The sequence below is a fragment of the Rhinopithecus roxellana genome, chromosome 17 (assembly GCF_007565055.1).
Source record: "Rhinopithecus roxellana isolate Shanxi Qingling chromosome 17, ASM756505v1, whole genome shotgun sequence".
NCBI lineage: Eukaryota > Metazoa > Chordata > Mammalia > Primates > Cercopithecidae > Rhinopithecus > Rhinopithecus roxellana.
In genome coordinates, this window is record NC_044565.1 from 101,736,581 (window position 1) to 101,756,051 (window position 19,471).

General features: G+C 44.8%; 1 protein-coding gene across 1 annotated transcript in view; it reads right to left on the reverse strand.

The window, feature by feature from the left end:
* PRKCE (protein kinase C epsilon) overlaps positions 1-19,471 on the reverse strand; it is a 542,724-nt gene that overhangs the window by 35,868 nt on the left and 487,385 nt on the right. Inside the window, exon 12 of the mRNA XM_010364308.2 lies at positions 5,061-5,199. Within this exon, the coding sequence (XP_010362610.1) occupies positions 5,061-5,199 (139 nt within the window). The remainder of the gene's footprint in view (positions 1-5,060; positions 5,200-19,471) is intronic.

A 19,471-nucleotide genomic window follows, 5' to 3' on the forward strand; every position in this document is an offset into this window, starting at 1 on the left:
AAACAAAAAAAAAATTAGCTGGGCATGGTGGTATGTCTGTAGTCTCACCTACTCAGAAGGCTGAGGTGGAAAAAGCACTTGAGCCCAGGAGGTTGAGGCTGTAGTGAGTCGTAATCACGCACTGCACTTCAGCCTGGGTAACAGAGTGAGACCCTATCTCAAAAAAAAAAAAAAAAAAAAAAAAAAGGATCTTTTCTGATTGGCTATTCTATTTGGTCTGCTCTCCATACACATATGTCATAAATACATGATACACACACACATATAAATATGTAGCAAGTCAACGATGCGTATATATATATACACATATATATTCATACATATATATCATATATATATATGGAGACGAAATCCAATAGAAAAGACTGGAATTTAATATCACCTTTCAGCTGCAGAGAGCTTTGCATTTTGTAGTATGCCTTTAAAATATAACATATATAAATAAAATAAGTAGCAGGTCAATGAGGTGTTTGGCTCAGAGGAAAAATAAATGCTGAGCTGTCCCCTCTACAAGGAAGAGATCATGAAGTGATAGTCCCATTCCACAATTATTTTCTCTTCTTATTAGAGTGGGATTAGGCATGGCTCTGCCCAGAAAAAGGAGGGTGGATGAGATGGCCTATCCAGGTCCATAATTCTATAAAGAATTTCAACAAGTGAAGGAGAAACAAGGTTGGTGTGCATGTCCTGAAAGGGAGAACACTTTGAGGACCCTGAAAAACAAGGTAAAGTTCATGCCTCGTCATTCCAGCCCATAGGACACCTTGGGCAGATAACGTCTCAGGCTGGGGACAAGGCTCCAATTTAGTTCTCAGATTTCATGGTGGCCAGGGAAGAGGAGGCTGAATTCAAGTATCTGGACTTTCTGTGGTCTACTCAAAATACCCTTCTAGAGATTACAAATTGCTTAGGATTAACTAGACAGATTTGGATAGAAGAAACATTTGGAAACAGTTAAAACACTCACAGTTTAGGAATCTTCTGAATTTGGAATGAAAAGGAATGTGAGCAAATGCAGCCAACTCTACATTACTTGGGTCTGGTAATCTTTTTAGCTAATACCTTTGGTCTAAGCCCAGTGGTTAGTGTTCCTCGAGCTGTAAGGTCAGAGCCATGGGCTCCACTGTCCTGAGGAGCCAGTGATTCTTCTGTGCTCCAAAGCCAATGCCAACTCCTCCCTCACCCTCGAAAGACACAGCGTCCAACTTAAGACCCCTGCCTCTCCCCACAAGTTGCAGGCACTTTCTCACTTTCCACATACCGCTGCATTGTTAGTTATTTTTTCATGGCCAACTGTCTCCCCAGTGCAACTAAAAGGTACCAGAGGGTAGGAGCTGTAACATACTACTGAGCCCACTGCTGTGGCCAGCCTGTTCTATCATCCAGGAGACAGACATTTTGTGACTGGCTAGCATGCATGGCCACTGTGTGTATCTACCGGGCATGCTCCCTTCTCTCCTGGGCTCAGGGCACACTGGGTGCTACGGTGGCCACCCTCCAGCTTCTCGGAGGGAGTCAGCTGGGTTCTGTGCCTTCAAGGGGTGGGGAGAAGGTGGCTTGTGTGTGCTGAGACTGGATGGTGCTGTGGAAACTGCAGAGCCACCCTGCCACCCCGCTCCAGGCCCCTTCCACAGCCTTTTCGTTTTGGGTGGCATCTTTTGTAAGATTCCTTTTAGGCTTGGTTCTAATTATCTGCTTCCTAATTAACTGTCAGCAATAGATCTGGGCAGAAGGGCAAGGCTTCCATGCCACGGGAAGGCACCTGGAGTGGCAGCCAACCCTTCAATTGCGTCAGAGCTGGGGAGAAGGGAGAAGGCATTAGGCCTGATGATGCCATTACCAAAGGCTGGTGGCCACTTCCTGGGGAGCAGGGGTGGGGAGTGGAGAAAGCAGAGGAGGTGCCACGGGGCATACCATGTGGTAGGAAGAGAAGCCTTGGGGCAGAGCTCATGCCTCCGAAGGTGTCTCTGGTTTTGAGGTTAGCTCAGCACCTTATCACCTCTCCCATTTGAATAGAGGCTTCTGCTTTCTCAAGCATTTCCACGCTCTAATCTCATTAGATTCTCAAAGCAGCTTGATGAGGTAGGTAGGGCAGGAGTTATGGCTCCTTTGAAAGATGAGAAACCTGAGACTCAAAAACATTTTGTGACTTCATCAAGGTCACACGTGTGCATTTGTGGTCAAGCCTGGACTCGAGACTCAATTCTCAGGATTGGGTTTCCTATCCCATCACACAACCCAACAATGATGATAATAATGAAGCCACCATTTAGCCAGCACTCCCTGTGGGCTGGGCACTGGGGTAATGCTTTAGAGGCATAATCTCATTTAATCTTCCCAGTAGCCCTCGATGAAGGCAGCAATACCTTTATCAGCTGTAATTTGCCTACAGCAAGACCAGGGATTGTCACTGCCAGTGCAGAGATGTTTCTGCATAGTGGGCACAAAGGCTAGAGCAGGAAGGAAGAGTGTCTGTGCTTCATTGTGAACAGAGATCAGACTTGTTCATTGTGAGTCTCGTCAAAGGATTGCTTTTCATGAAAGCTGAGTGGCTGTTTTGTTCATCATAAAGTGAACGTTCTGTCTTGGGTTGGGTCCTTCACTATACCATAGGCTGTCAACTGTTAAACTCTGGCATCGACTTACAGAGGAACTGGAACTGAGTATTCTGACAATGAAGAATGAATGAAGAAGACAAGAAAAGCAGTTCCCTGTTGAAAGCTCTCACTTTCATTTATTGCTACTTGAAGGTTGAATTCCTAGTGTTCTTGCTAAGGGAATACACTCGCAGAGAGCCTGAAATCCCTACTCTTCAGATCTCTTAGAAGATAAGGTTCTAAAGGGAAACCACCTATTACTCATCACCTTCACTTTGAGATGTTCCTCAGGCCTCCCCTGTCTTGTCTGGTCTGTGAAGCCTCCTGACCATCAGTCCCTCACTCCCTGACTTCTGATCTGCATGGCTGTGGCCTGCCTTCTTCCTGGGATGGATCTGACTAGGACCCTCCTCCACTGGAACCCTGAGTGGGTCCACAGATCCTACAGGATCAAAGCCACATTCCTTGGGTCTTTATCCCAATCTCATTCATTACGATGAGTACCAGGAAACCCTATGATCTAGCTATACTTTCTAACTGTCCTGGAAAAGACCAAGATGTTTTTGTCCCTTGGCCTTTGCTCATGTTGGAATGTCATAAGTTCTCATTTTTTAACAAACCTTTCTATAAGAGCCTAATTTGTTTGCCGGATCCTGGCAGTACCCAGATTAGAAACACAGACCCTGCCCTCAAAGGATCCAGGGCCCAGGGACACTGAACCTCCTTTCCTGTCCTGCCCCCGTTCCAGTCCTGTTGTTTTCAGGAATACCCTCCCCACCCCTTCCGTCAAAGGAAATCCTCATTCTTTACAACTCAATTCATCCACCAGGTGCTCCAAGAAGCCTTTCCTGATCCCTGAGGATACCATCTTGTTTTATGTGCCTTTTTTTTTTTTTTTTTTTTTTTTTTTGAGATGGAGTCTTACTCTGTCGCCTGGGCTGGAGTGCAGTGGCCGGATCTCAGCTCACTGCAAGCTCCGCCTCCCGGGTTTACGCCATTCTCCTGCCTCAGCCTCCGGAGTAGCTGGGACTACAGGTGCCCGCCACCTCGCCTGGCTAGTTTTTTTTTTTTGTATTTTTAGTAGAGACGGGGTTTCACCGTGTTAGCCAGGATGGTCTTGATCTCCTGACCTCGTGATCCACCCGTCTTGGCCTCCCAAAGTGCTGGGATTACAGGCTTGAGCCACCATGCCCGGCCTTATGTGCCTATTTATTCTGCTTAATTAGTTGTTTACTTTTCTGTCACTCCCTTTAGACCAAAAGTTTCTTTAGAATAGGACAAGTGTCTCAGTGATTTCTTTATCCCCATATTACTTTGTGCCTAGCAGGTGTTCTAACAATGCCCACTGAAAGAAATGAGCTCTGAATGTGCTAATACCTATCCGCCATGGGCGGTGTTAGTGGGGATTGGTACTTCTTTCCTATCTTACATGTCTCAGAACCATGAAGATCATTTTGAATGTCTATGACAGGCCATGTCTTAAACCTGAATCATATCATACCAGGTATCTCTCAGTTTGGGCAGGAATAAGGCAAACAAACACTTTATGCCAAGCAAAACATCCCAAACAACTTTCACGAAAGGCAACCTATTGGAGTGGGCCACAGTGAATATCTCTGATATCTGTATACAATGAGGCGCAGTCACTCTCCTCTTCCTGCTCCATCCTGTGTACCCACAGCATAGAACTGCCACTATGCGGAAAATGGCAAACAGTTCCTGGTTTTACTGTCAGTAAATTATAGCTGATAAAGTGAAGTGCTCCTGTGATTAGTAATGCTCCTTTATTCTGATTTTATTTTTTACTTTTTTTTTTTTTTTTTTATTAAGACAGGGTCTTGCTCTGTCACCCAGGCTGGAGAGCAATGGTGCAATTATGGCTCACTATAGCCTCAATCTTCTGGGCTCAATTGATCCTTTCACCTCAGCCTCCCGAGTAGCTGGGACTACAGGTTTGCACCACTATGCCAGGCTAATTTTTGTATTTTTTGTATAGACAGAGTTTCACCACATTGCCCAGGCTGGCCTTGAACTCCTGGGCTCAAGCGATCTGCCTGCTTTGGCCTCCCAAAGTGCTGGGATTATAGACGTGAGTCACTGTGCCCACCCTATTCTGATTTTAAAGACATGAAAGCAATAATAAAAGTCAACACATTTCTCTTGGTCCTAGATTTATTGGTGGTTCTGGACTCGGATGGGAAAGAGATGTTCAATGCGAACTTGTCCAGGTTTGGGAAATAGCCTTTTACTCTCATTTCACTCATCATCTCCCCAACACTAGGACTTCTTGACAGACATCAATCAGCAAACTTTTTACCTTCCCTTTTCTCCCTCCTCCCTAGAATCCATCCTGGTTTTCCAGAGCCTTCCCCCAGCACCACTAGATGACCCCAGTGCACGGGTTTGGACCACTGCCTCGATCCTGGCACCAGGAGGAGGTGAACCTTTGTACACAGGTCTTACCTCGGGAGCTATGTAGTCAGGAGTCCCACAGAAGGTGGTGGTCGTCACACCATTCAGAATCCCTTCCTTGCACATCCCAAAGTCAGCCAGCTTGCAGTGACCTTCTGCATCCAGAAGGATGTTGTCCAGTTTCAAATCCCTACAAGATAGGCCAGGACCATATTGTCAATATGCCACTCACCCCAATATAATCTTCTTGAGTTGAAGGTATGTGCATATCTTAGGGAAATCTCCAGAAAAAAAGTCCTGAAAGAAGCTTGCATTTCTTGAAATCCATCTCAGTCCAGGGGCTGTCTCTCAGGTTAGTCAGCCCCTAATGGCACCTCCGCTCTCTTCAGCAAGAGGGAGGAACTTCCGTAACCCCAGGAATATATCAACTGCTGTGGTTTAATAGATCTAAGTCAGTAGGTATATATGGAAGCCCTGCTATGCACCCATATTCATATTAATCAGACCCTGCTATGAAAGAAAGAAGCATCTACCCCTGTCCCTCATGAACTAACCATGGGGATCAGCTGGGGGTCCCTGCATGACACATAGGGACATCAATGAAAGAGATAAAACCACGTAAGAGTCAGGCACTACTTTATAGAGCACCATGCAAGCTATTGTGTGTCAGAGCGGGAGACCACAAACAGCCAGTGCAGGCAGTGAGGGCCTCCAGGAAATAGCGCCCCTCAAGAGAAACTTGGCTAGGAGGTAAGGGTTGGACACACTGTGAGGAGAGAAGATGGGAGAGAGGAGAAGGCCAATATACCTGATGCAAAAGGGAGTGAGGAGGCCAGAGAATTGGGCCACAGTGAATGGTGAAGCAAGACAGGAATGTTTTGCTCAAAGAGCCTGGAATGCTAGGAAAAAGAATTTGAAATGCATGCTAACAGCAATAAGCATCCTGCCTGCATGAGCACAACGCATTTGTAAGATCTCTTTCCTAGGGGCCAGCAGGCTGGGTGGGGGAAAGGTCTGGAGGCGGGAAGGAAGGCACATTGCTTATAATAACCTGGACCCACAGAGCCCACGTGGTTCTGTGCGGCAAGCAAGAGCCATAGGGGCATGCCAGTCTCAAACAGTGCAGCTCCCTTGGGGCCTGTTTTACGCTTTGGGGTTCTAGGTAAGAATTCCCTGCCACCATGCCTGGAACCTGCAAGCCTGATCCCGTAGAAGAACCCAGACTGCACTGTGGTCTCCACCCTGGGCTCCCCGCAACAGCCACTCTGGGATGGAGGGTGAAGGGTCTTGCAAATAAGGCCCATTCCTCTGCACACAGAAAGCAGGGGGGCCTGCTGGTGTCAAGATGTGAACTCTGGTCATTGCCAGGGATCCAGGCCTGAGTGCAAAGGTGGGGCAGGAAGCACTTTAGGACCTGCCTGCATTGTACCCATGACCCTGTTTCTGCTTACAGCTGGGAATTCTTGAGAGAAAAGAGCATATAAAATGTGCTGCTCTAAGCAAATGCTTATGAACTACAGAAAGAACAGTGAGCCCAACCAAGCTGACCCCCTGGGACCAGGGTTCCCCAACCCCGACCCTGGCCACTGTGTGTGGTCAAGGCCCAGCTCTGGCTACGGGTGATGGAGCAGTGAGACAAATACTGGGTAGGGACTCAGGGCCTGAGTTTGTAGCACTGGTTGCAGCCTTGTCCTGGTAAAGTCACCTTGCTGGTCTGTGACCTTATCTGGTGAATCAGAATGACACGCTCCTGCTTGTAGGCTTATGTGAAGGACTGATGATGTGTGTAAAGTAGAAGGTCTTTAACATTGTCACACTCACTTTCTTCATGAAGGAACCAAGTTCAAGGGAACTGGGTGAACTGTCTGCCTACATGCAAATGTCTGAGTCCTTGAGAAGCTGACAGCTGGGGCCCCACTGAGTCACATGCCCCTCTATTTCCTCTCTTTTGTAGTATCCAGTGCTGCAAACCCCCATGGCACACACGATCAGCACAATGGTGATATTAATTGGAAAAGGAACAACAATGATGCTTCTTTATGTGTGAGAAGCACCTCGCAGTTCACGGTCCACGCTCAGCACTGTGAATTCCATTAAACAGTTCCATTGCACAGCACTGTGAGTTAGAACAAGCACACATGGCAACTACCCTTACAGAAATAAGTTAATGGAAGCCAGAAGAAGTTAGGTGATTACAGGTGGTGAAGGCTTGGTGGATCTGCCCTGCAAGCCAGCATCCTTGTCCCTGTGTGCCACGCTCCTCTGCCCTCCTGCCTTCACATTGGTTGACTTCCTCTAATGCCAGCCACCAAGCCCAACTTCATAAAATACCCCAAATGCCACCCCCTAAGCACTCTTTTTAAAGCCTTTGTTATGTCCAAGGAAGGACTTCTTCTAATTTTGCATACATTGAATGGATTCAGAAGATTCCAAGCCAGCTTGAACCTTGCCCCTTTTCTGACTCAGGCTGCAAGGCTCCGCCTTTCCTTCTGCCTGGAGTTGCCTCAGGCGGGGCAAAGAAGGAGGAAGGCCTCACTGCTCCCCAGCTCCTGCTCTTCTTTGCCTGCCCCTGCACTGGCCCCAGATGCTTACCCTTCCTTTGCTTTCTACCCTTTCTTCTCCCCAGGGGAAATGTGGTCCAGGGTGGCTGCCACAGCCAAGCATGGTCTGCAGGCAGCATGCAGCAGCTGCCCTTGGCTATGACTGGGGGAGGCCCTGGCCAAAATGCTACCTCCTGCTGTCTTGCCACTGAGGCCTGAAGCCTGCCCTTGGTCACTTCCTCCAATTACCCCTCTGTATTTCTTGAAAACTCTAACTGTCCATATAAAACCAAGTCCAGGAAGAGTTAGGGACTTATGTTCCTTTCCTTAATGACAGAAAAAGTTAAGAGTGGGTCCAAAGACTTCTGGGAGCCAGAAGGGCCATTGCCAGGACTTTCTATTTTCTGGGGGTCTTCAGTTCCATTATAAAGAAAAGAGCTCACACCTCTGGGACTAAACTTGCCTGGCACTGGGCTCTCAGTGGCAAGCAGTTCATGAGTGGGGTTTCAGTGGATGGGATGGCTCAGGGAAGCCCAGTGCCATGATGGCTCAGGGGTGGGGGAGGGGCAAGATGCAGTGGAGGTAGAAGGTGGTAGGAAGAGAAAGAGTTAGTCTTTCCCTAAGAGATTCCTTCATGGTTTTCTTACCAGCACTGCTACCCCAGGACCTCTGAATTTCCACTCCTTATTCCTGCCCCAGGAGTCTCCTGGCTGTATGTTTTGAGTGCTGCCTCTTTGCTAGGGGCCTGTAGACATTCCTGGGGAGGAAGATTGGGAATAATGGTTTCCCAGCCTTGCTTACTTTGGGGTCCTGCTGGCAGGGCAGAACTGGGCAGGCTGTCTATTCTCCTGAGGGTTCCCATGGTGTTCAGTGTTCAGGACATGGTCAGGCAGGTAGCAAGTACTCATCAAACTTGCTGGAGATTGACAGCTTTGCAAAGAGGGACAACTGCCCAGATATTAGTCCCTGTGTACTCAGTCCTCAAATGCAAGGCCAGGGTACTTTTGAGGAATGGGACATTTTTTAAAGAGGGGGGTCATTTTTTTAATAGAGGGGGGAACCCAGCAAAATTTCTTTCCCAATATGTGAGCCAATGTGACTAGCCTATACTCATTTATCTATTTATAGTTTCATTCAATTTTTCTTCAATAGGTAATATATTCATGTGTTCAAAAAACCAAAAAGCATGAAAGGGCATGCAGTAAAAATTCTCCCTCCTGTATCCATTCCCTGACACCCTTTTCTCTCTCTACAGGCGATTTCTTTTTATTCATACCCTGTGTATTCTCTTGATCATACTTTATATAGAAATAAGAAAATATGATTATATATTCATTTCCCCTCATTTAACAAAATGAGAGCTTACTGTACACGTTCTTTGGGACTTTATCTTTTTCACTTAATATATATTGAAGCTCTGTCTGTCTTGGCACTTCAAGAGCCTTCTAATTCTTTATTGTGGCTATATAATACTCCACTGTATTTATTGGGGGACATTTAGGATGCTTCTAGCATATGCTATCAAACAGTGCTGCTGTTAATAACCATCTACATAGGACATTTCACACATGTGTGAAGGTAACTGCACACATTTCCCAGAAAAGAAATTTCTGAATCAGGTACTACAAGAATGTGAATTTTGATGGATGTCGCCAAACTGTCCTTCTTGGAGGCAGAACAATTTATACTTCCATCAGCAACATATGACAGTGCCTGCTTCCCACATCCTTGCCAACATGGTATATTATCAAGTTTTGGTAGTTTGATAGGTGAAAACAGTACCTCATTATATTATTAAGTTTCTCTGTAAGTTTGAGCATATTTTCATATATTCAAAAGAGATCTGTATTTTTTTCCCATGAATTGTTGCCCATTTTTCTTTTGTGGTGTTTGTTTTTTATCGATTTTTAGGAGCTCTTTCTATATTAGGAAACAAACTTCAAGCATGAAAGGGCAAACAGTAAGATAAGAATTGCAAACACTTATCCCAGTTTTTTGTCTGACTTTTGGCATTGCTTATGGTGGTTTTTTCATGCCAATATTATTTCTTTTTATGTAATTGAATTGATGTTTTATAACATGAGTTTGGATTTTATGTCTTAATTTGAAAGGCTTTACCCATTTCAAAGTTACAAAAGTATTCTCCCAAGGTTTCTCCTAGTACTTTTACGTTTTCATTTGATAAATGTAAGTCTTTGATATATTTGGGACTTGCTCTGATAAAAGATGTGTGATATATATCCAACTTCACTTGTTTTCAGAAACTTAGTAAGTTGTCCCAATACCATATGTAGAATAGGTCACTTTTCCTCACTGATTGAAATACCACCTTTATCAAATACTAGCACTAAATCCTCTCGTGCACTTGGATTTTTCCTGTACCTTTTATTCTACAATGTCACTCTATACCACACTCTTTTAATTATTGCAGGTTTATAATGCCTTTTAACACTCGGTAGTACCAGTCTACATATTATTATTTTTCAAAATTTCCTGGCCATTCCTGTTTATTTTTCCATATGAACTTTAGAATCATTTGTCTAGTTAAAAAACAATCCTGGTGATGTCTTTATTGTGAATATGTTTAAAGTTATAAATTAACTTAGGGAGAGTTGGTATTTTTATGATGTTGAGTCTTCATTCTTATCCAATAATGCTTTGTGTCTTTCCATTTTCATGTCATCTGTGTCCCTTAGAAGCATTTTAAAATTCTCTCATATAGATCTTGTAAATTTCTTATGACATTTTCTGGCAGATTGCTGGTTGTCCCAATATCTATTCTCACTTTCTTCCCTTGTAAGAGAACATTTACTTTCTATTTTTTAAGCCAGGCACATAGCTACGTAGCCATGAACTAGAATTAAAAGTTGCGCTTGGAGCTGGGTGTAGTTATGTGACTAGGTTCTAGGCAATCAGATGTGTGGAAGTCTCCTTAAAAGGAAGAGCCTTACTCTTCTTTTTCTTTCCTCCTTCTATATATTCTCTCTCTCTCTCTCTCTCTCTCTGTGTATATATATACGTATATATGTTTATACATATATACACACACACATATATACACACACATATATACACATACACATACATATATCTTCTTCTATATATTCTGAGGATATAATGCCTAAAGTAGTAGCAGCCACCTACAACCACAAAGACAAGGACTAAGTCCTAGCAATGGTCACTGGACCATCAGCCTTCAGAAAACTTTCATATGAAAAAGAAATAAACTTGTATCTTATTTAGAGCACAGTTATTTTGGGTTTATATGTTAATTGTAATGGAATCCACTTCAAAATAATACAGGCTATTATTTTATATTTTAAATTCCTCTGGTAAATGGGGGCTTTCTTCTGTTATGTCTTCTATCTGGTCACACACGTATAGGCTAGGTATTGATTTTTGTTTATCATTCTGTGTCCTGCCATTATACTGAACCCTCAGTTTTTGTAACAGTTTTCCAGTTGATTCTCCTGGATTTTTTCAAATTGTCCGCTATTAATGATTAATTTACCTCTTCCTTTTTAGTACTTATACTTCTAATTCATTTCTTTTGTCTGATTGTGTTGACTGGAACCTCAAGAAAAATGCTAAGTAATAATGGTGATAGCATCTTTGGTGGTCCTTGATTTTAGAAGGGCCACTCCTAGCATTTCCCCCTCAGCCTGAATGCCTTTGTGATAGTCCTTGTTGCCTGACACCTGGATGGATGGCTACTTTACTCTCCACTTGAATGAAGACTTACGAGAACTTCCATGGAACTCCACTTCCTCCCCCAGTGCCAAGAGCCAACTGGGATGTGGGCTATAGGAAGGTGATAAGAACGAGGCTCTTCAGCTTCCCTCGAGTCCAGTGTGTCTTAGCTTTGCCATGCTGTGACCAGATTGACATGTGGGGCTGGATAATTCTTTGCTGTGGGGGGCTGTCCTGTGCACTGCAGGATGTTTACTAGCACCCTGGTCTCTATGCATTAGATGCTATGAGACACTATGCATCTATGCATTAAATGCATTAGATGCTATTAGTACGCCCCCTCTCCAGTCGTGACAACCAACTGTGTCTCCAGACATTGCTTAATGTCCCTTGCAGGCCCTCTGGTTGACGACCACTGCTCTAATCTGAGTCTTAAGCAGTGATCAGGGCTCTAACATGGCCTGGCCTGGAGCCAGACAGAGATTTGGAAACCATGCCCTGGCTACAAGGAAAGGGTGCATTCGCCTGGCGCGTCCTCGGCCATTTTATTCCTGGGAGACGGGAATGCTGACTCTACCAAGCCTGCTAACATTTGGCATCCTCAACCCACATTTTTAAATGTATGAGGAAACTGAGGCTCAGAAAAGATAACTTGTCTGAGGTCACATGGCTGGTAAGAGGCAGCGTGGGCTGACCCTACATAACTGCCTGTGACCACCTATTAGATAAAATGAGAGAGGTATGAGTTGGAAATCTCTATTTGATGCTTGGACTAAAATTCCTCTGGGCTGGGAAAAGAAGTCTTTGTGGTGAGGAGAACATGGAGCCCAATGGATCACAGACACTACCAGGCACAGACCCACTTCGAAGCAGGGTGACACAATGAAGGCTCTTCTGGATGATCTCTTCCAGAAAATCACAACATGACAAGAAAGGAAATTCCCTAAACAATGTACTTTAAAAATATTCTATAAAACCTATCTGAGCAGGAAAAAAATAAGACCTAGCAGTTATAGTGTCAGGGGAGAAACAAAAAGTTTGACTTCTAAGACCACCTATACAAACTAATTTATTAGGGGAGGAAAATGGAAAGGCATCAGTGAGTACAAACAGATCCCTGATATGATTTTGCTGCAAGGCAGTGAAGAAATGGTCTAAGACTGAGGGAGAACTGGTATGCAAGGAAGGTCTTGTATCAAGATATCTGCTGGAGAAGGGATGAGACCAGTGGTGGGTCAAATTCTACCTCTACTTCTAACGTGACAAGAAACTGACTTTTTTTTTGAGACAGGGTCTCACTCTGTCATCCAGATTAGAGTGCAGTGGCGCTATCTTGGTGCAACCTCTGCCTCCCAGGATCAAGCGATTCTCCTGCTTCAGCCTCCCAAGTAGCTGGGATTACAGGCATGCACCACAACTGTCCAGATAATTTTTTTTTTTGTAATTTTAGTAGAGACAGGGTTTCACCATGTTGGTCAGGCTGGTCTCAAACTCCTGACCTCAAATGATCCACCTGCCTTGGTCTCCTGAAGTGCTGGGATTACAGGTGTGAGCCACCGCGCCCAGCAAAGAAACTGACGGTTCAGGTCTCTAGCAATGTGTGAGAATAATCTGAAACACATATTTTGGCTTCTAAGGATTGCCTCCCAGGTTGGCTATGCATTTATGTAATTCTGTGTATAATAATTTATGTATAAGAAGTTGTGCCTACATGTGATCTGAGATGCTGAGTGGGTGGGTGCCCAATGTTTCTCTTCCCGATGTCAGACCGGAAGTGAGGCAGCTGTGAATCTGAATCCCAACTCTGCCACTTACCAGCTGGATAAGGTTGGGCTGGTCCAACATATCTGGAAGACTTAGTTTTCTTATCTGTTAAATGAGGATAGTATTGCCACGAGGGAATGATGTAACCTCTGCGAAAGCTCTAGCACAGTGCCAGATCCACGATATCCCAGAAATTCTGCCTCCTCCAGGGGTCTAACACTCATTTCTTAAAATACACATCCCATGCCAGTGCAAGTCACTAAATCCATAAAAATCCTTTTATTTTTGAAAAGTACTTAAGGTCTCTTATGTGTATAAGGCACTGAGATAGATGCTGTGGGATGAAACATATGAAGTATATACAACTGTAACACAGGGGAAAGGGACAAATGATGTGGAACAGAGATGAGACTGACTGAGACTTTTAGCATAGCCCAGTGAGAAAGTCAGGATTCCTTTCCCAGGGACTGGGGAATGACACTGTGTATGGAAACGCAAAGTTCCCCGGGAAGAAAGCGAAGACAATGGGGCTCACAGGTCGGGGTGAGGCTGTGCAGATGTTGATCAACAGGATTCACGCAACAGCTTCCAGACACTTATACTTCTCAGGACTGGCCACCACTGTGTGCTATCACATACAGAATCCCTTTCCTTCCCACAACAGCCCTGGGCAGTCAGTATCATCATGGGTTTGCAGATAAAGAACCTGAGGTGGGGTAGGGTGAGTAAACAAGGCTAGGGAGGTGACTGGGACCTGAACTGTAGATGTTTAGTGGAATCCTGTTTTCTTTACCCTGCACCTCAGCTATCTCATCTGAATTTATCCTTTCCCATTTGGAAAATTGTCTTTTTCTATATTGATGGTAGATTTCCTAAGAATAACAGCCAGAAAACTCTCCTTCTGTAAACCATACAGCATCTAGCAAAGAGTTAGCACGTGTGAGGCCCTTAACATATCAGAAAGAATGGGAAACAATTCTTTTATGCTTGACCTGAAAATTCACCATAGAAGAGCCCTGTAACGCTCCTTTATTCTTCGCTCATTTTCCAATGCCCTCACTTCCCTGGCATGCAAATTCCACAAAGCTCAGGCCTGAGTGCTGCAGAAATAACAGCAAATTCCTCCAGTTACTTGAAGATAAGAGATTAGAAAAATTACTTCGTGTCCTAGAGCAGGCCCTCGAGGGAGATTATGAAGAAATCCTGCTTGTTTTGGGACAAATAGTGAAGACTCGTGAATGACTGTGGTCAATCAGACGGGAATATTGGCTCTTCTGGCAGATGTTACCAGGCACCTTCATAAATTTAGTAATACACTTGAGAGAAAGATGTTTTTTCCAGCTCAACATTGTGGCAAATGTTGGTGAATGGCAGGCACCCTCTTCCTGACATTCTCTGCACAGGCACCTCCCATCACTCTCAGGAAGCAAGTCCCTCAAAGACTACCAGCCAGAGGCCAAACACAAAGGCAAACAAGGTGCGTTTATTGCCCCTCCATCAAAAAAAAAAAAAAAAAAAAAAAGCATAATTTGTTTCTGAGGCCAAGGTAAATGATTTTCAAGTTCTCCATTGCAGTGCTGATAACTGAGAGTCAACGATAATATTTCATTCTGGGTCAATCTCCAGGGAAATTCTTCTCCAAGTCTTTGCATAGAAAAATTCAATCATTTAGAAGCAAAACAATTAACTACTTTTCTCCTTCCAAATGCTTTTATATCCCAAGCCCAGTGTGGAATCTTTTCTATCTCTTACTTCATTTAATCCCAGAAGTGTTCTGTGAATCTGGTGAGACTATATTATCCCTACCTGCTAGATGAGGAAAAAGGGTTTGAAGGGTTATTTAACTGGCCCAGGACATACAGGTGGTGAGTGAGCAACAGAGTCCACTCTACCTGACCCCACTTCCATGCTCTGAATCACTTCACTGTATTGCTTGAGGAGAAAAAAATATACATTGTGTCCACACGCCCGCCCTTTCATGGGACAGAGAACACAGTTGTAGTTTTTGGGGCGGTGGTTGTTTCTAACTCATGGAAACATGCTTATAAGATGTAACTGATAAGCCAGACAATGCTATTTTGATCAAACAGATGTCCTCTCAACTGGAGAGAGAAGACTTTGAGCCACTACACTGACAGCTGGAAGCCAGAGGTGTCAAACAACATCTCAGTTTGAAGCCAAAATAAATAGCCTGGTACCTGGTTGATCCCGCCAACAGAAAAAACAATAATAAACAGCCTGTGGCTGTACCTGGGCATTAAGCCTTGGAATCACTACAGAGTTGCTTATCTGATTGCATGATCATCCAATTACTTTTTTTTAACCCATAATAATGAAAGTACATTCTTATCCTTAATATTCATGGATAAAATTCTGATCCCTGCTGAGGGGAAACACATTGCCTTGTGTTTCCAGCACGTGGGTGAGCTACCCTGATGATCCGTCGTGACACTTACACCTAGTTCCCCTATCCCTCTCCAGGTCAATCAACTTGGTCATCAAAACAGCCGTTTGGGCAGAGCCCAGGACAGACTGACCACAAGCAAGTCACTTTTCTGAGCATTACTGTCCTCAAATATGAGATAAGACGGCTGGATAAGTTAATCCCCAAGGGTCCTTCCAGTCTAAGATCCAGGAAGCAAAGGCAGCTGGAGCCCGTGAAAGAACTTGCTTGAACTTGCAGTCCTGGCTGTTGCACACCAAATGTTTCCCCTTTCCACTTTGGAGCAAACCTTTGCCAGCAGGCATTTTTACACGAAATGTAAATCAGATGATGCTCCCCTGCTGCTTGCATTCTTCAATGGCACCCCAGAAGCAGGGTTGTCAGCATGGTGTGAGAGGCCCTTTGTGGTCCCCCATGGCCTTCTAGCCTCATCCATCCAGTTTGGATCAGGAGAGTGTATAATGATGGATGAGGCTAGAAGGCCAGAGAAACCTTTGGGTGGTCCCTGTCTCCTGTTCCACCATGAGTGTCTTATCCTCCACAAGCAACCATTCCGTGAGGGCAGGGTCTCCAAGTCCCCACGGTGTCTGATGCATCCCAGTGTCTCAATACCTACTGGTCAAAATGGATGAAGGAATAAGATCAGAAAAGTGAATTCACAGATCGTGGTCCCAAGCAGCCAGATGATATGAACATGCATTTCCAGATAATGTATGGAATGATTAAAACATTTTTATTGAAAATTATTAAAACTAAGGCCAAAACCATCAGAGGCAGCTGAATCCAACATTCTCTTGCACTCTCCAGTCCATTCTCCTTATTATACTCAGGAAGAGAACAAAGCAACACCCTCTTGTTGTGAGGTCTCTGCCTTTATCCCAAAGATGCCTCTCTTGGCCATTTTACCTAAAGCAGCCCCTCACTACCACCTGCAACCCTTCCTTTAATCTTAGTCACAACACTTTGGTCAGCTCCTCCACAACAATGACCACAATTTGTCATTATTTTGCTTATTTCCTCGAGCATTATTGGTTTCTTCACATGAACTCCAGGAGAACAGAGATGGTGCCTTCGTGTTCACAGATTGGTCCCCAGGGCCCTGCAAAGTACCCAATATTCAATGTTCACTGAATGTCAGAACAAAATGATGGGCAGGGTCTCTATGAAGTCCATTTTAGCATCCATCTAATTGGCGGCATGATTACAACTACTGATACATTGATTGTCTACTTGGCCCTATTATGTAACAATTCTATAATAGTTACTGAGTTTCTACTTAGAATCTGTTTGAGGATATGGAGAGGGAAGAAAGACACAATCCCTGTTTTCAAGGAGATGCCTAGGGTCTAGAGGGAGAGATGGACATGAGGCCAGAGTACTAGGATGGCAAGTTCTAAAACCAGAGGGAGAAACAGGACATCATCACTGCCTTAGAAGGCAAGGATTGCTGGTCTCACCTCTTTTGGGCCCAGAGATTTGCAGCTCCAAGTCCAGCCAGCACTCTGTCATCACAGAAAGGGCCACTCCAGCTAAAGGACCAAGAGTAACCTTTCTAGGGGCGTTCCTGGAGCCTGGTGGAAGTGGACCATAGAACCCAGTGTAGGGTCCAGAATTCCCGGACAGGAAGGCCAGAAAACCGCACTTCAAGCTCCTTTGTCATGACCAGAAGCTGCCAAAACTAGTAGGCGTACGTCTTCCATGTCCAGCCACGTAAAGAGCCACGTGCTAGGAGATTGGTTAGCCCCTTGTAGGTCACCCCAGCCCAGATAAAGAGCTGAGGAAACGCAAATGTAACTCCACACAATTTGACGGGGATGTAGGGAAGGCACGTCTTCCTGCAAAGTGGGGGTCACTCAAGTTACTTGGAGGATATCAGAGGCCTCATTCAAGGTTAGAAGGCTGAAAATGGACTGACCTCTGAAGTGACAGAAAACAGATTTTATTATTCTTAAAAAAGAAGTCTTACATTTGTATTTGTTTAATTTGGCCATGGAAGGTATTTGCTTTAAGACCATGCGGTGCTTTCCAACGGCTAAGAAATGTGTCTGTGCGCGCACGTGTGCGCATATGCATACATGCCAATAAGAAGGGGTACAGGGCTGCACTTATGCCCTGTTACGGGCCTAGACCTGTGGTCTGATGGACAATGAGGCTGCACGGGCTCAGGCGAATGAGGTAGGTTAAGAAGAGTCCTCCTCTTCATTGGGGAGGACATAATCTGGTAGAGTTTACAAATCAAAGGGGATTAAAGACAGCCTCCATTTCTCCATGTGATGGACATCTACTGAGCACTTATGACATACCAGGAAGGCCCAGGGTTTGGAGGGAGGCAGGAGGACAGCAGCAGTTCAGCTCGTGCATGAGCTTGTGCATGCTGAACATTATTGATTCCTTGGAGGGACTTCACTGGACACGCTGGCTAGGTGTCATATGTGAAGGTTTGGGCTGGAGGAAAAGAATGAATGTGGGTGAGATTTTTCGAGAAGAGGATCACATATAGTGTGAGAAGAGAAGAGGGCTAGTAATGATCTGTGAGCAAGCACAACGCCTGATGGCTGGGACTTGGGACAGAGCAACCACACAGGACTTTGGTGTTCGAGAAACCCAAAAAGAGAGAGAATCTCAAACAAAGAGTGTAGTCAGTCCGTGAAGGGCTCTGAACTTGGGTGGTTCAGAGGTCTTTTTATCCAGCTGAGGCCCAGGCAGATAAAGTCACTTGCCCTTACTTCTATTTATTTATTTTTTCTTTTTATGCTTTGAGACTCTGATTTAGAAATAATAATAATAATAATAATAATAATAATAATAATAATTTGTTATATCTTTTGAGAAAAGACTTTCCAGACTAATAGAGGAATTGTGTATCAGGGTCTGCCCAGTGAATAGCTTTAGTAAAGAAAGGAACTGTAAACCTCAAACCCGCCAATGGGAGAGAAGGAGAGTTCCAGAATTCCACTTGGAGAAAAAAAGAAAAGCAAGCAATAACTCTTGGAGTGACACTGGGAGACATGCCCTTTTTCTTTTTCTTTTTTTTTTCGAGATGGAGTCTCTCTCTGTCGCCCAGGCTGGTGTGCAGTGGCCAGATCTCAGTTCACTGCAAGCTCCGCCTCCCGGGTTCATGCCATTCTCCTGCCTCAGCCTCCCGAGTAGCTGGGACTACAGGCGCCCACCACCACGCCCGGCTAATTTTATGTATTTTTAGTAGAGATGGGGTTTCACCATGTTAGCCAGGATGGTCTCAATCTCCTGACCTCCTGATCTGCCCGCCTCAGCCTCCCAAAGTGCTGGGATTGCAGGCGAGAGCCACTGCACCTGGCCAATATGCCCTTTTTCAAGGCAGTAGAGTCAGCATGTGAGAAGAACCCCATTCAGAGAAAACCCGAAAAAAACCCACCAGATTCCGTGTTCCATAAGCCTTCCAGTCTTCCAAGCAAGAAGGACCCAGCAGCTTCTCCTTTGTCCACCCTTGGCTGTCACTGAGGAGCAGGTTAGTTGGGGCAATGGTGACCCAGCCCAAATCAACTCAGTGTTCCTGGGCGATCTCTTTCCTTTCCACTCCACCAGGCCCATAGAAGGGATGCCTATACTCTGGACATTTCTTTACTTCCTTCTTTTTAAAAATCACCCTTCCCTAAACTATGATCCCTTCTGAACTACTCACAAATCTGCTCCGTGTCATTGAGCTAAGATGGACCCTTATGGCTTGAAATGTAACTTCCCCCAGGGAACTTGCAGAGATGGATCAGAAGATCCAGGAGAGTCAGTAGAGGTGACGAGGCATGGGGCACAGCTTCAAGACCACTTCTCAAATCCTGGCAGGAAGAGTCTAGATTTCCGGCCTTACCCCTGCCTCTGAGTCCATCCCCAGCCAACTGCTTCCTTTTACCTCCTTTAACCTGAAGACTCTACTTGGAGCAAGATTTGAATTTTCTTGAAGTCATTCAGCTGAAATTCAGAGTGCTGTTCAGTCCCTGACTTTGCTGGCAGTCATCAGCTGGATTATACTCACACTAGAGCAGGTTGTT